General features: G+C 38.6%; 1 protein-coding gene across 1 annotated transcript in view; it reads left to right on the forward strand.

The window, feature by feature from the left end:
* Window positions 1-17476, forward strand: part of LOC126380118 (protein apterous-like) — a 114159-nt gene that overhangs the window by 53333 nt on the left and 43350 nt on the right. Inside the window, exons 3-4 of the mRNA XM_050029362.1 lie at window positions 10319-10492; window positions 11770-12026. Of these exons, the coding sequence (XP_049885319.1) occupies window positions 10319-10492; window positions 11770-12026 (431 nt within the window). The remainder of the gene's footprint in view (window positions 1-10318; window positions 10493-11769; window positions 12027-17476) is intronic.

The following is a 17476-nucleotide window of genomic DNA, read 5'->3' on the forward strand; positions in this document are numbered from 1 at the left end:
AGGAAACCACTGCCCTATTTTTCCCTAAAAAGTAGCATGGAGAATGCTACACCGACAAGAGTGTGGCTCTTAAATTAATGATGATGATGATATTATTTTTTATGAGTGTCAAGAGTGGCTACAGGACGTTTTACAGGAGATTTGAGGCTCTGCCCACCCCAATAGGGTACCAATACCTTGATGAGGTAAATAGACTCTTATTTATCGTCTTAAGCTGAAAACAAAGCAGTATTACCTTGCCCAGTTGAAGTTCACTGGTTGAGGTCAAAGAGTGTTTTTTTAGACGTGTATTGAACTGGAATTGAACCCGGGACATTTGGATCGTGAGCTCAACGCTCCACCACTGCACCACGGGGCCTTTTTTCGTTACTTAGAAGCTGGTATTGTGTCAAAGGCTTAGATTTCAAAAGGCACCGGGTTGTTTTTCGTGTAACACAATAACTGTGCTTTGTTTTGCACGGTATCGAAACTCAGAGGTATTCATTTTTGTATGGGCTGTAAATAGTGTTGCCAGATGTTATAATTAATAATTACAATACAATACAAAAACGCTTTATTGCACATATAAACACAACGTTAAAAACTATTAATTAAAATAATAATTATAATAAAATATATATTAATAATTATTAATTTAATTACATAATCAATAAGTTTTGTTTACTATTTTTTAATTTAATTTTTACAACACTTTAGTTTTAATATCAGGCGGGCAGAGTTTTAAACCGCTAGTTTTCCGCCCGCGATTTTGTCAACGTGGACTTTTTGAAGATTGTCTGGAAGATCACAAATTAACAGTAAGACTTCCATTTTTCCTAGTGTTTATTTTTCTTTTCCCATTTGTAATGAAGGACTTTAAAATAAATAAAGATGGCGTTGTTCAGATTTACCTTCGTTTAACCTTCTAATTACATGGATAACAGACATAAGCATCTTTTATTTAATTTTTGAGTAAGTAAGTATAATTAATAACTCTTTTTATTACACCCAGGCACAACACATCTTCCACCCATTATTATTCTGATCAAAATAAATAGAAGCTATATAGGTAGCAACATAATTCTAACCAAAATCTGATCCAAATATCGAGATACAAATATTTTTATTATACATATATGCTTCTGCTATTACATGATATCTATTTTAATATAACTATAACTATAACTATTATATAACTATTTTATTTTGTATAATTGGATTTTATATTCTATATTTTTATATTTTATATTGTAATGGGTTTTGTTTTTGCCTTCAATAAAGAATTATTATTATTATATTTTTAAATAATTATGTAGGTAACAATCCGAGTAATGAGAAAATAGATAATTATCACGTTAACTTTCGACAGCGACATCTATATTATTTTTGGGGAAGGCTACGTCCCCCTCAAAGTATACAATAAAGTCCCTTATTGTCCTGTCACATCGTGTGATGTGCACATAATAACGGGTTCTTACCGCGTTCAAAATACCGCGCGTTACCGCGTTCAGTCATCCCGTGATCATGGCACTTGCAACAGTGTCGAAATATCGGGAGTCTCATATCCCTATTTTGAACGCGGTAAGAACCCGTTATTATGTATTTTAATTATGATAATAACCGCGTAAACTTAAAACAGTGTATGTGCAATTGCAATGAAGAGTAGGTAGGTAAGTACATTTCTTGCAGAGAGAAGGGGTTAAAATGGCCACATCAAAGCAAAAGCATTCAAAGCATTTGGTTGCATTGCGCACTTACTTTTACATGCGCAAATGTCAAATTGCAATATTGCTGTCTTAGACGAATTGCTTCGATGTGGCCATTTTAGCCCCTCCCGTCATTATTATCCCACATATTTAAATACTAATAACATTATGAAAATCGTATAAGGCATCACTAGAAACGTTTAAAATTACCGTGTTATATGGCAGCGTGTCGCATTGCGAACAAATAAAGCCCACCGTTACCGTCTGTCGGTCATTGTTGCGGGTTCCGTAGCTAATCGGAGGGTTCTCGCGTGAAAAGCGTTACACGCTGGCCTCGTCAATGCACTCCCGTTTCTACCAATGCTTCTATGCTACAGTATGATACACTAACGTAACCAATACTCAGCGGGATGATTCAGGCCACGATTCCGAGAAAAAATAATAATTCGGAGTTAATATCAAGTGGAATTATCCGACGCAAAATTTATGATTTTTATTATTTTATTTTATTTTATTCATAAGATATCATAAGATATATTAGTTTTTTAAATTATTAAATTCAATTTCTATACATTTGCCATGGGAAATTCCACTTGATATTAACTCAGAATAATGAGTCACTCACACCCCGTACAAATACATACGGTAGCCATACAAGTAGGTATGGGTGTCAGTGACACCGTAACGAATACTGAGGGGGATGATTCAGACCGTGATTCTGAGTTGATATCAAGTGTTTTATTGCTGAGAAGCAATAACCATATCATAGGTAAGTCTCGTGGCGTCCGAATTTGGTATCGACAGAGTACTTTGGAATATTCTGACATTCGCCTGTTCAAATTCAAATTCAAAAATATCTTTAGTCAATAGGTAACATAGTTACACTTTGAATCTTCAATTTGTACATAACGAACGTCTCATCCGCCTAAAACTACTGCAGCTGCTCACAACCTGTATAGCCGGAGCAAAGAAGCCGCAAGAAAAACCTCGGCACAGGGCCCTAGACGTTCTTTAAAAAAATAAAAATAAACTATTGGTATACAATTGAGTAATTTAAACTGTGATATATTAAACCTTCCCAGCTACAACCTTCTTTCCACCTCGTTCTGTACACACTTCACAGTTCAACTATAATATATAGAATACTATAATAAAGAAAATAAGATGCATTATTACTGAGTCAAAATCCTTTCAAATAGGTACTTAACTACGGCGAGTCACTTAACACTTGTTATGTAATTAACAATAAACGCTTTTAGTAGTCTATAAAACGAATTAGGATTCTAAAATGACTTGAAATCTTAATCTCGTGAATAATTAGAACCGTTTTTTAAACACAAATAAAAAATTGGCTTAAAATAAAAGGAGGCTAACGAAACAGATTTGTGTAGCGAATGTCAACAGTAATGTCGTTAGAATAAGGCATACTTGCAAAGTAAATAGTCAGTTTTTACGTCACATATAATATACATACAGAACGGCCTCCGTAGTCCAGTGGTTGAACGTTGTGCTCACGATCCGGAGGTCCGGGGTTCGAATCCCGGTGGGGACAAATCACAAAAATCACTTTGTGATCCCTAGTTTGGTTAGGACATTACAGGCTGATCACCTGATTGTCCAAAAAGCAAAAAGATCCGTGCTTCGGAAGGCACGTTAAGACGTTCGTCCCGGTTATTACTTACTGATGTAAGTACGTAGTCGTTACAAGAGTCATGTCAGGGGCCTATGGCGGCTCAGTAATAACCCTGACACCAGGGTTGATGGGGTTGGTAATTCACCTCACAATCCACACGATAGAAGAAGAAGAAGAATACATAAACTCACGACTATTTCCCACCGGGGTAAGCAATATTGAATGCCACTTGCTTCGATCCTGACAAACTTCTCTTGCTTCCTCCACATTCATCAATTGTTTACTACACGCACGCCGGTTCAGAGTAGATCGTACTAAACCTTTTCTAAGGACATCTCCAATTTGGTCAATGTACGCCCTTCTAGGTCTTCCTCTGCCAGCCCTACCACCAACCTTTGCTTTTATACCGCTTTCGTAAACCTGGTTTCAACCGCTCTAAACCAACCAACAACATTCCTTTCTCAACCTTACTCAGTATCATCATCAACAGCCTATATACGTCCCAATGCTGGGCACAGGCCTCCCCTCAATCAACCGGAGGGGGTATGGAGCATACTCCACCACGCTGCTCCACTGCGGGTTGGTGGAGGTGTTTTTACGGTTAATAGCCGGGACCAACGGCTTAACGTGCCCTCCGAAATACGGAATCATCTTAGTTTTTCGGACAATCAGGTGATTCAAGCCTGAAAAGTCCTTACCAAACAAAGGACAGTCTCACAAAGTGATTTCGACAATGTCCCCATCGGGAATCGAACCCGGACCTCAAGATCGTGAGCCTAACGCTCTAACCACTAGACCACGGAGGCTGTTTACTCAGTATATTAACAACATTAACAACGTATATCTATCCCAATGCTGGGCACATTCCTCCCCTCAGGAATCAACCGGAGGGGATACAGAGCATTCTCCAGTACTGGCTGGTGGAGATATTTTACGGCTCATAGCCCGAACCAACTGCTTGAGGCGCTCTCCGTAACACGGCATCATCTTTCTATTTCGGACAATCCGGAGATTCAAGTCTGCAATGCACTTACCTAAACAAAGGATACACAGAGTGATTTTCATAATGTTCCCATTGGGAATCGAACGCGGACCTCCAGATAGTGAGTCCCACGCTCTAACCACTAGGCCACGGAGACTGTTAGTCGAGACAAAAGCACCATGGCACACTCATCATCAACAGCCGTATGAAGCCCACTGCTGGGCATAGGCCTCCCCCAAGGATCTCCATAACGATCGGTCCTGCGCTGCCCGCATCCAGCGGCTTCCCGCGACCTTCACCAGATCGTCGGTCCACCTTGTAGCGGGCCTACCCACTGAGCGTCGTCCGACACGTGGTCGCCGCTCCAGAACGTTTCCGCCCCAGCGGCCATCGGTTCTCCTCGCTATGTGTCCTGCCCACTGCCACTTCAGCTTTCTCCGCAATTCTCCGAGCTATGTCGGTGACTTTAGTTCTCCTGCGGATCTCCTCATTTCTGATGATGATTTTCATGGCACACTATGATGGCCGTTTTGACGTTTGTCCCGCTCGTCAAGTTTTGTATAATTAATGTTAGCAAACTCTACAATAAAACGTAAATATTAGTAACATACCCAATTTTAATCAGTAAATGTTAAGTAGCACAAATATCACTCTTATTACGGAAATCAAATATTATTATTACAAATTATAATAAGAAATATGAATACAAAAGAATACAGCAACTAGTCTTTCCGTTTTCGCTTCTCTCGACAAAATCCGTCTTCACTTGTTTTTTTCTTCGTAGTCCCAGACGGAACTCCCGCCAAAACGTTTTTCTCTTCAAAAGTGACGTGGCGTTCCTTTTTTGAAATTGCCAACATTAATAACTACGTCAAATGAGCATATAGCTGTTATTCATTATTTTTAAACAGTACTATTTGCAATATTAGTTCTAAATTCGAAACCTTACAGTTAGTTGGAGAGCGGACCGCAGCAAACCCTACGTCATGAATACCACGATGGGACTAATTTATAGTTGTTACTATTTGAATAGGCTTTCGAAAAGTTGCTAGTCGAATTTATTCTATATAATTATCTAATTTCGATAAATAAATCGTCATTTTACGTCTCACTATTGTAATGTGTAAAAATGTTAAAATGTTCTACCTATTTATCTTTATATTAAGAATACCTTTCAAAATATTATGTTTAGAGCACTGTGCTTGCTGAAAGCAGCACCAAAATGAAGACATGGTCTGAAGGTCAAAAACCGTACAAAAACATCATAATAATATCGTGCTACTTTAGTCGACAGAATTATTATTGACAGAGATGACAAGCCATACCTACTTTAAAAAGTGAAATTGCTTTAGTTAATATTAAAAGGAGTGTACAGAAAAAACCCTCTTAAAAATTTTAGATTTATAAAAAAAATAAATATTAAAAGGAGTAAGACGGGAATACGCCGTCGGGAACTTCGCCATAGGTTTTCGGTTTCAGCAATGAATGCCGATTTTTTAATTTGATGCTCGTTAGCAAGCATGCCAGTCTGGCGGTGGAGCGGTTGCCGCAGTCGTTTGTGTTCAAAAAAACATTTTTCAAACTAATTAAATGAAAACTACCTGTTCACATTAACAACTTAACAAGGGAATTTCGATAAAAACCAGTCCGTAAATAAAAAGCGGTTACGTTACAAGATATTACTTAATAAAAGAGCGATGCGAAAGAATTATAATAGTTTTAATAAAGTACTTACTTACCTAACAATCGGGAATAATAATGAAGGAATATACCTACTTGTACGTAACTTAACATATGCTGACATTCGTTTACAATTAAATAGTTAATGGCCCCGATTCCTGCAGGCACCTCCTAATTTTATTTTAAGTTATACTTACCCGTCATTTTCCCATCCGCGCAAAAGGAAAGGGACGGATGATCGACAACTGTTCATTTTAAAACGAACGAGTTAATGAATGAATAACCCGAGCGAATCAAATAAGTATCTGGCTGATATGCAACCCATTTGACGTGTGCTGTCAACTTAATTCTGTTGGGTTATTGGCCGATGTAAAATTTTTAGCGGGTTGTTTTAGATGTCTGCCTAAAACTGACGTGTGTTCCATAAATTTTATGCCCGTCGATTACCCGTCAAATGATAGGTATAATTTATAATAGAATTAGATGGTGTGAACAAGAATTAGCACCATTGAAAAAGTAAGTAAAAAGAAATAAGGTTTCTTACAATACATTCCGCCTTTTTCAGAGGTGGGCAAAGACTACGGAATTCCATGATCCTGACACACCACTTTCGCTTCTTCTGCTCCCATTAAATCTTCATGCGTGCTCGCCTTAAGAGCACGCTTGAGCTGGACTTGACTGCGTTTAAAAACTTCTTAGAAATAATCAGTCTTCATAATTTTAAGTTGTCAAAGACTAGACATCTACCGCGTGTTTCTACTAGCAAAACCACTTGTCTGACCAAGTATTTGTCACAAAAATGCATAAACGTAAAGTTTATTCTGTTAAGTTTACAGTAGGATTGGGATTCGTAACACAGCTGTCTGCAAAAAGTGGTTTTAGTTACATGAAATAACTTAATAAGGTAAAGTAGATTCACCAAAAGCATTCATTATGAGTGCACAAGTGCATTTTCTTTCGAGTGCACTGTTGCATGCCCAACTCTTTTGTTTTGTTATCAGCAGGCGATTTTCAACGTTACATGCGCTTTAAATAAAAATAAAATACATTTATTTTAAAGCAACATAAGGCTCATATACAATACTTTTGACACAATACAATAAAATAAAAACAATGAAATGAAAAGACACTTAAATGAAATAAAATACAATAAAAATAAACTGAAATAAAATTAAATTAAATAAGCTTTAGTAGACATTATTGTACATTTGGTACGCACGACACTGAAAAGCGCGCGGCGTTTTACACGCGTCTATTCAAGGTGTTCCAATAGAACAAGTAATAGAAATTCTATCCCGTGCATTATCATTTTGTTTTAATATTATGGTAATGGTGTGGCGTATAATGGCTTGACGGCTTTAACAAACCAGAAGTCCTGACTTAGAGTCCCTTTCGGATTGAATATACATATTTTGATGTTTCAAAAGCACGGATCTTACTTCTTTTCGGACAAGTAAGTCCGTCCGTCAGTGCAGCCTTTAGTCGTAAACAACATCTCCACCAACCCTCAGTAGAGCAGCGTGGTGGAGTATGCTCCATACCGCCTCTGTTTGATTGAAGGGACCCCAGTTCCCAGCAGTAGGACGGATATTTAGACAATTTATGTTTTATGTTAACAAACATAACGAAGGTAAACAAAACCGCGCAGTTTTAAATACCAGTTTATACAATTCTAATATACCTACTTAAATAATGTTATTCATACTTTATAGGTAGCTGCTGTTAGTACGATTTAAGTTTTACATAGTTATCAAAAAAAATGAAGGGACCATTTTTATTAAATTATTATTACACACAAAGGAGAAACAAAAAAATTGCCACAAAAAAATCAAATCTCTTCTTTCTGTTTACCCGGCTACTGCGAAAAAGGAGGGTTATGCGTTTGACCGCTATATTGTATGCACGTAATATTTGTGTGTATGTATGTCTGTTGCCTCGTAACTTTTAAATAAACGATAAATCAGAATTTAAAAAATGAAATGTCACTAGAAGCGTATTGATTGTCTGCGTGTTATAGTCTATGTAACGTCGCGCAAAAATGAATGTGGCGTCATCTAGGGAACATAAAGAGAAAGAAAAAATCCAGTATTTAAATATTGTTCAATTTTATTTTTAAAACGTAATGTGGTCACAACAGTGGGGTTAAAATGGCCACCAACCAAAGCAATATTGCTATTTGACATTTGTTTGATTTGTTTGATTGTCACTTACTTTTATATGCGCAAATGTCAAATTGCAATATTGCTTTCTTAGATGAATTGCTTCGATGTGGCCATTTTAACCCCCCAGTTCGTTTTCATAGGCCACCGACGATACAACTTGTAGACACCTAATAATAGACGAACAGTTGGATAAAATGCGTTAGCAGTGTTATTACAAAACGAAGATTAAAAGAAAGAGTAGGTTTGAACGTGTCACGAATGAAGTTGCGCGGCCGAAGTGCTACTGTTGCAGATTCTTTATACAATTGGGTCTAAATAAAGACAGATCTAAAACTAACGAAAAACATCATCGAGAAAGACGTAATAGGTCCGACATCTTATCACGATTTTCCATAACGTCTCAGTGTGCTTTTTCAAAGAAATTCCATTGTAATTTCGTGCTTCGACGTTAACAAAAAGTAACTAATTTGACTAGTTGGAAACTAGTCTATTATGACTTGTCAATTAGGTAGATTTTTCGGAATAAGTTTTTTTAGGAATAATTATTTGTGCGTGAATCTTTAAAAGCGTCAATTTTTTTTAATATTTATTTCTTCGTTTGTAATAAAAATAATTCATAATTCATTTATAAACACTAGAATGATTATTTGTGCGTAGATGTTTAAAAGCGACTATTTTTTTTAAATCTTTATTGAAGAGGCTTTAGTCGCTTAGCAACCATGTCAGCCCCGTATTAAAAGCGACTATTAGACGTCTATTTAGTGGTATCGTCGATGTGCGCACCCCACCCCGTCTCGAGGTGGAATGAAGCCATCGACTGAGGCCACGAGACTCGATCACGAGCGATGTTATCGGGGCCACACAGCCGGCGGTGACTGACCTGCCCCGGGCAATCCGTGGTCCCAAACCACAGCAGGCAGCGGGCAACAGCGGAGGCGACTATGAACTTAGTGTGTAATTAACATAATAACAGCATAGCTTCTCGCCTTCATCCCCAAAGGGGTAGCCAGAAGTGTATAGTATAGGGTATGTACCCACTCCTCGCCAGCTATGTTTAAGTCCCATGTAATAGTTACATCCATCGCAAGATAAACAAAGTACCCACACCTCACGTAGTAGTAAAAATTGCACGGAAGATAAATTAATAACTCGTTGGTGCAAGTTCGGAACTGGGATTTGAACCGGCGCTCCCCGACACAGAAGCAAGCTGGTGTACCACAGGACCATAGTGACCTATTGCCATGTACCGCGCAGAAGTCCTAGCAACCATCGGCGCAGAGCAAGATGGCTTCCTTGTTCCATTTTTAAAGTAACAGATGGCGCGAACCAAGAATGGTACATACCACACTAAAGCACCAAAACAATCCAATAGTCGCCTCATTTGAGATTCAGAAATGTTTAGTTCCATCGCGATAGTGCGGTCGTGGCTGTGCGGCTATAAGACCACATGAGATGTTTCACTCAGGATTCGAACCCGCTATCTCCGATCTCGACTGTCACTGTTTTAATTACCTCACTAAAATCGTTTGAGTCCCCACTGACCAGTTTAAATGGAAGTTTATGTCTTTTTCGGGGTAGGCAGCGGTAAAGCATGATTAAACCTTTTTATTTGATGAAGTGACATATCTACCTAATAGATAAACAAACACAGTGGAGTCAAAAATGTCTGTTAGTTTTACCCCGAAAGGCAAGGCAAAGGGAACTATGCCTATACAGCCAAGTCTTATGTACTTTTTTCTTAATGATAATTAATGAAATGATGAAAGATCATGACGATGAATGATGAAACCTAAGCCCCTACCCTCGGAGCAGAATCCTACTCCTAACCCCGAACGAATTAACTCAAAAGTTCGCACAAACTTTCGAGTTATGAACCGGCTTCTTGGCGCGAAGCGAAAATAGATAGGGTACACTTTGTTTATTGAATATTTCGATATAATAACACTATTGCGAATGTGTTCCGACTAACATAATGCGATCAATAACCACAAAACACCACTTCGTATTAATTATTCAGATTATTCAATTAAGAAAGCAACCATATCGTTCACTTTCCCGCCAAAAACCCTAAAAATGTACGGGATATATGTATAACCTAAAAATGTATGGGCCAAACCAAACGTCTAAACGTAAACTGCCCGTCAACGTGTTAACAAGTACGTTATTCCTTCCACAGGCTTTACGGGTCGAAGCGCTGTGCGCGCTGCAACACGCCCATATCGGCGTCGGAGATGGTGATGCGCGCGCGCGACTTGGTGTTCCACGTGCCCTGCTTTTCCTGCGCACTGTGCAGCACACCCCTCAACAAGGGGGACACCTTCGGCATCCGAGACTCAGCTGTTTATTGCAGGTCGGTTCGAAAACAAACCATTAGGGTTAAAAAGGCCAGATTTAATCCATTCGTCTCAGATCATCATCACCAGCCCATTAACGGATGGATAGGGAGATCGGGCCTTAAACCGCCACGCGGACCCAGTGCGGATTGATGGTTATTAACGACTGCTAATGCAGCCGGGACCAACGGCTTAACGTGCCTTCCGAAGCACGGAGGAGCTTGAGATGAAAACTTTTTTTTTGTGGTCACCCATCCTATGACCGGCCATTGCGAAAGCTGCTTAACTTCAACAATCGCAGACCGAGCGCGTTTACCGCTGCGCCACCGAGCTCCTCAAGTCTCGTCTCAGATATTTGTTGACATTGCGCACTGACTTATATATGCGCAAAAATTGCAATATTGGTATTTTGTTTGGACTTTTTGACCCCCCAGCTTCTGTAACAAGTACTGTTCACAAATTTTCAATAGTAGCGATAACATCGGTATAGATATGGTCTACCTATCGATAGTTACTTCTTCTTCTTATCGTGTGGGTTGTGAAGTGGAATACCAACCTCATCAACCCTGGTGTCAGGTTATAACTGAGCCGCCAAAGGCCCCTGACATGGCTCATGTAACCACTACATCAGTAAGTAGTAACCTTGACCAACGGCTTAACGTGCCTTCTGAAGCACGGATCATCTTACTTTCGGACAATCAGGTGATCAGCCTGTAATGTTTTACCCAAACTAGGGATCACAAAGTGAATTTTGTGATATGTCCCCAGCCAGCTTTGGAGGTTGTCTGTTTTAACATGCTTTTGTAAAATTAAAGCTAAAGTAGTAAAAAAAAGTAAAGCTAGAAAATGTACCTACCTACTCGGAATTCGTACCCGTACGTAACTTGTAACAAGTGTTATCACCTACCTACATGTTACCGGGTTAGTGTACCAAGTTATTTATTAGGTAATTCCCAAATCCCACGTACCCAAAAAGTAGTTTTCCCATTTTCCGAACAACTTTAACAAAAAAATCAGTTTCGTAGACTTAACCCCCTCGGCGTATTAGGTACGGTTCTGCAGGTTTGAAGCGATAAGCTTACTAAAAAATAGTTTTTTTTTGTATATCAAACAATGATTTTGTCAGTGCCAGTTAGCGTACCTATATTTATTTATTATACTTAGGTATATTATGATCATGATAAATAAAATGCTTAGGCATGTAACATGAGATACCTAATATTATAGAATGCAGGTTATGAAAGCAGAGTACCTACCTCATTAAAAAATACTTAAAAGGAAATTTTCCTTGCAGGCTGCACTACGAGACGATGCCGGAGTATGGGCCTCACATGCCGCTACCGGGGCCCCCGCAGTTGTGCGCGGGGCCATACGCGGGTCCCCCGCCGGGCGCCCACTACCCCCCTTACCCCTCCCCCGAGTTCGCACGGGTAGAGCCCGACGTCCCCAAAGGCCCTTTCTTCAACGGCGCCGCCGCACCACCGCCGCGACAGAAAGGGCGCCCGAGGAAAAAGAAACCCAAGGACCAGGACCTCATGACTGCAAATCTCGGTGAGTTACCCACACAGCGCGCCTAAGCGAAATTTGTACCTTAATACTGTATGACACAAACATAAACAACGAACACTTAAGCATATTAAACATTTAGCGGTGCATCGCGCAAAACAAATTAATGCAGACCCGTTGAAACGACGCGTCAACGCCCGCCATTTTGTTCCCAAAATTCGAATACGGCCCGTTCGTTTTGCCGACAAAACGGTTACAATTTTATTAACACATTAAAGTCAAAACTGCACTTACCCTACCAGATTATCGAAGGAGACTTCCCGTGCGTTTTTTTTTAACTTTATGCTTCGTTCGAGATATCGAAACCAGTCCGTTTATCTGGTCGGCAGCCTCGACTGAGCTGACGAGAATTCCAATTCGATTTTGGAATTAGAGCGGTGGCTGATAATAACGAAAAGAAAAACAATTCGGGTATTTTTAATTTAAATAACGCTGGCTGTTGCACAGATTAAATAATCGTTTTTAATTTTAATTTAAATGTTTTGCGAGACTTAATGTCGCGAAATTAAAATGGAAAGTATGCTTTCTGGTTTACGAGTAAGTACTTATTGAAAGAAACACTTTTACGCTCATTGCAGGCTTAATAGCTCAATAGAATTAATCGATTCACATAAAAACTTCTGGGCTTATGCATGAATGGGTTCTTAACTGAGTCATTATAGTTGTAACATACCTACTGGGGCTCTAATTCTTTTGAAATGACTGTATTAACGTTTGGAATTTAAATTTTCAAGGTATAGCAAGTTTATAGTGGCGATGGGTTTTTCGCTTTTTTCTTTTGATTTTTATGGTCTGTACTATAAATCGATAGTGATGTAAACGCGTACAATGGAATCGCATATATTACGCGGTACTGTGGCGATTTGTTTTATAGTTGTTGTAAAAGTTAAGTATTTTATAGAGGCTAATTTCCCGCGAGGGTTGAGCTGAGATAGTGACGCAGGCACTGTAAGACTGTAACTGATACAATACTGGAGTAACTGTTTAAGATAATACTAGATAAAAGAAGTGAACTATTATCATAATATTATAACTTCTGTTCCTTCAAGGCAAGTTTGTATAGGCACTTTTCTGGTTAAGCTCGCTATTATACATCGTCGACACTTTAATGGTGTGAGAACAAGCCCATTTGAGTTCAAAAAAAATATGACAGACATAAAAAATGTCTGGTCATTCGTCTAGGACTAACATTATTAAGGGCTGGGAATCTGTCACCATGCATCCATTTCATCTTCTTTAGGGTTTAATACCAAGTGCTTTTTAGCTAGTTGTGGCACACGAGCTCACGAGATTGGGTTGTCTGTCATTATGTCATGGCGCTTCTCCGCGCTGTCAAGTTGTAGGTACTTGGCATATGACGAACCGCTTTACCGCGCGAATCACTGTAGGCTGCGGTTCGCGGTAAACTGGTCGAAGTCCATGCGCGCGGCGTTGCGGTAATCAATGCTTCAAATCGAGCTTACGACAGTGAACAGCTACATAGTCCGCATCACCCCGTCGCTGCACTGCGTCGTGAGAGAATCACCCACGTGTCTGTATTAAAGTATCTTAGTTCTCGTGATGGTATGTGCTGGTAAAAAGCGCAAGCAGGCGGCGCAGCCCTATTCGCGGTAAACTCTAGGGCTGTAAAATGGTGCAAAAACAGGTTTCTCACGTGCAAACCGAACAGCTCGCGTGCTCGCTCCAAAGTTCATCATACTGGCCGTATTTCAATGAACTGTTTAGCCTTTAGCCCGCCCTGCGCCTGAGTTGCATTACTGAGAGATAATCTGTCACACACGGCACCCACGAATGGCGAACCGAATGCAAATGTCAAAAAGATACATATCTACTTAACCTAGAAAAAAGGACTGCGTATTTATTATTTAGGAACGTAACTGATATACAATTTTCACTAAAACAGTTGACGCGACTACCTATCACGTGGGTCTAACAGAAAGTTCGATGAAGAGGTGGGTATTTAGTTCATCTTGCGGTGGATGTGCCAATTGGGAATATGGTGGTGAGCCTATGTTATGTTATGTGACCTGTAATTGAACTGGTTTTCCCTTCGAGTTCTAAGGTCAGGTCATCAGATAGATGGCAGTTGCTCCTTTAAAGTACGAAAAGGTTCCTCCACATGACCTGAACGAATTTTTTTAAACCCAGTCCACAGAGAGGTTGGTATAGAACCAAATGACTTATTCGCTCTCATTTTAATGCTGCTTAATTATGTCGTGGTAAGATAGGGATATTATATTATACCGGTATAAGTATAATTATATCAAGGAATAAGTTTTGTGATACGATTATCTTACTAAGCTTGATTTTTTTTTCAGAATTAGTCAGATAATCACATTACTTAATTGGATCCGGGTAATTATATTTCGGTATATAATTATATCCCTAGGAATATAACTTATCTATATTACTGAAACGTTATTTCTTTACAGTAATGTTTTAAAACACACATCATCATCATCATTGGCCTTATACGTCTGTTTCAGACGATTTATGACGTCATTGCCTCAAAGAAATGCACTTTCTTTCATGGCTGTGCAAGCCAATCCTAGAGCGGCAAACTCTACCGCACACTCTGCAGGAGAAGTCTCCAACTGGTGGATTGTTGTTGATTTGATGGCGTTTCATTCTCCTGCTCGCCAGTGTGTCACACCAAAACACACAAATGACATGAATAAAGTGTCTATCCTTCGCGGCCGTGTGTATATTGACCGTCAGGTGTTAAAACAATTAAAAAGATATTATTATCGCGCTCCGCTGGCGTTTCAAGGTATCAAAAGAATAAAAAAAAGAATTTTACATACATTGGGGTTATTTCAAGTTCGTGCGACCGTCTTTCGATAGTTGTCGAGAAATACATACGAATATTACGAATAGCGCGACCGTCAGTTACCATAACTGGACTGAATTCAATGAAATTTGTCACGTTGACAAATTAATTTAAACTCAGGATTTTAAAATATTTTACTAGTATTTGTTGGGATAAACTTCGAATCGAACGGCAACTCTCCGCTCCCCATCAGCAGCTGAGCTAGGTTCCTCCCCCCCCTAGAACATAGTTTAGACTTTAATCGTATGGCGTCAGACGTCACACACACAGATGCGCGTGTGCGATAACGTCAATGTGTATTGTCTGTGTAAACGTGTAAACGAGGTTGTTTGTATGAAGTGTCCGGGGTGTGCTATTACATAGGACTTAATCGTAGCTGGTGACGAGTGAATTTATTTCTGTACACTTCTGCCTGCCCCTTCGAAGATGCAGGCGTGATGCTATATTATGTTGTTGTGTTAGATAATCAACCAAGAAATTAATAAAATTCATGGAATGAATTACCTATTTGGTTTCGATCCTCGCGGATTTTTCGCGCTTCTAATCCCTCGGCAAACATCGTATTTCCGAATAAAAACAAATTTTAATATTAATTTCCATGTTCATCAATTTTTAGATTTATCGCGTATCAGAATTTGAATTCAGAACTATCTACTATATTGTTGTTTGGTTCTCGCGGGAATCGAAACAAAACATAAATAAATAAATAAAACAACAATAAAGTACACAGTTCTGGATTCAAATTCTGATACGCGATAAATCTATTTTTTTTATTTAACTACCAAGACAAAGGTAATAGGCGGCCTTTTTTAAAAATATCTTTTCCACGCAACCATGAGACGCGGAAAACGAAATTAAAAAGCGATTGATTGATACAAGTACACCGTCCCAGTCATTTCTCACAAAACGTGGATTCCGACTCGTCCCGTAGCCCACATTGTAAAGCCAGAGAAAGCAGCTACTATGTAAGTAGTTTTTTTGTAAAAAGATTTACGGTGAAAAATAAAACTTTATAGGCACGTGAAAGTTTTATTTTTTACTCGTATTTTTCGGAAGTTACATTCGTTCCGTAGATAAAACTGAAGTTATTTCCATTTGAACGGTTTAATTAGCGTTTGCTTACACCGTGCACCCGATACCGTCCTTTATTCTTGTTTTTTTACCTTTATAATTTTCGAGTTTGTTCAAACATAGTTAATTGTCAGAAAAAGAAGCTTTTTTGGAATTTATACTTTTACTCTGTAAATTACTGTAATTTATAATTAAGTTGGTAACAACAACTAATAGTTATGTTTATTAAAATAAAGAATTATAGAATTTAAATCCACTTCATTCTTAGTAAAAAAATATCTATCACTCAATTTTAGTCCATAAGTACAGTAAGTTGGTAAATATTAAGATTTTTAGTTTTGCTTTTCCCAGTGATTATGACGACAACCCGCCAAGGCCACGTCGCCAGAAACGTCGCCAAACAATTTATATAGAAATGGCTTCGTTGTCAAAGCGTCGCCAAGTGAATTATCTACCGTACATTTTAATGTGATTTTTGGCGACGGCTGATGGCGACGTGGTCATGGCGGGTCGGTGGGTTATGGTGTGTCTGTGTGTTCACACTGTTAGAGTTGAAGCATATTTCACACTGTGGGTAATTAGGTGCGTTTTTGTCGTCAACGATCGCTACCCCAAGTAATTTGAGTCGAAATACGAGGTTATATGTTCCCCGCGTATAAATCTTACCCGGATAGGGCGGGGTCTTTTTTTATTCGAATTTGTCGCCTAGAATGAGGGTCTACTTCGTTCTTTATACACAATACTTATGTTGGGAAACGATATCTTAGTAATGACGCGTACAAAGCGTTTTAGGGAGGTTTTTTTACGTAAGCACTTGTCTCACATATCAGACAGTCACGAACGCAACCAAAAAGATTGCACCTACTTAGATAAGTACGTACAAACTGCGAAAAAAAAAAGATTTTTTTTTCAATACTTTTAAATAAAAGCCTTATTACACTGCCCGATGCGTCTATATGTTTCGTCGTTGCTGTATGTGTAAGTACCTTTAATACATTAGAAGTACGCTAACGAAACACGCTTATTGTAAAAATACAAATCGATATAAAACATTTTACATCAACAAAGACATAAATATTGAATACTTATTTGCCCCATTAAAAAATATTGAATATTTAATGTTCCAATATTATTTAATATAATCAATAAGAACAAGAATTATTTGTATTTCTTTTATCATATTTTTAATTTATGATGCATTGTATTCCAAAATTGGTTGGACGGTTATAATTTTCTGTGCAATTATATTTTATGTCACGACAGTTTAAGGGTTGCCATAATAGTAATAATTGCACTTGTATGTTTTTGTTCATTTAATGAGTTAATATGAGGCTGGTGAGTGATTAACATGAGTTCAATAGTGTGTACGAATAACTAATGTATCTGACTGATCTCAATCCGATAGCTCGTGAATGAATCACAACACACACCGTTTTGATAGATGTTCGAATCAGACATTACGGTATTCGACTGGTCAAAGATAAATCATAAAACGCTGATCTAGAAATAGAAGCCAGTTTGATGATCAAAAAAT

Source organism: Pectinophora gossypiella, chromosome Z, assembly GCF_024362695.1.
Source record: "Pectinophora gossypiella chromosome Z, ilPecGoss1.1, whole genome shotgun sequence".
Classification (NCBI taxonomy): domain Eukaryota; kingdom Metazoa; phylum Arthropoda; class Insecta; order Lepidoptera; family Gelechiidae; genus Pectinophora; species Pectinophora gossypiella.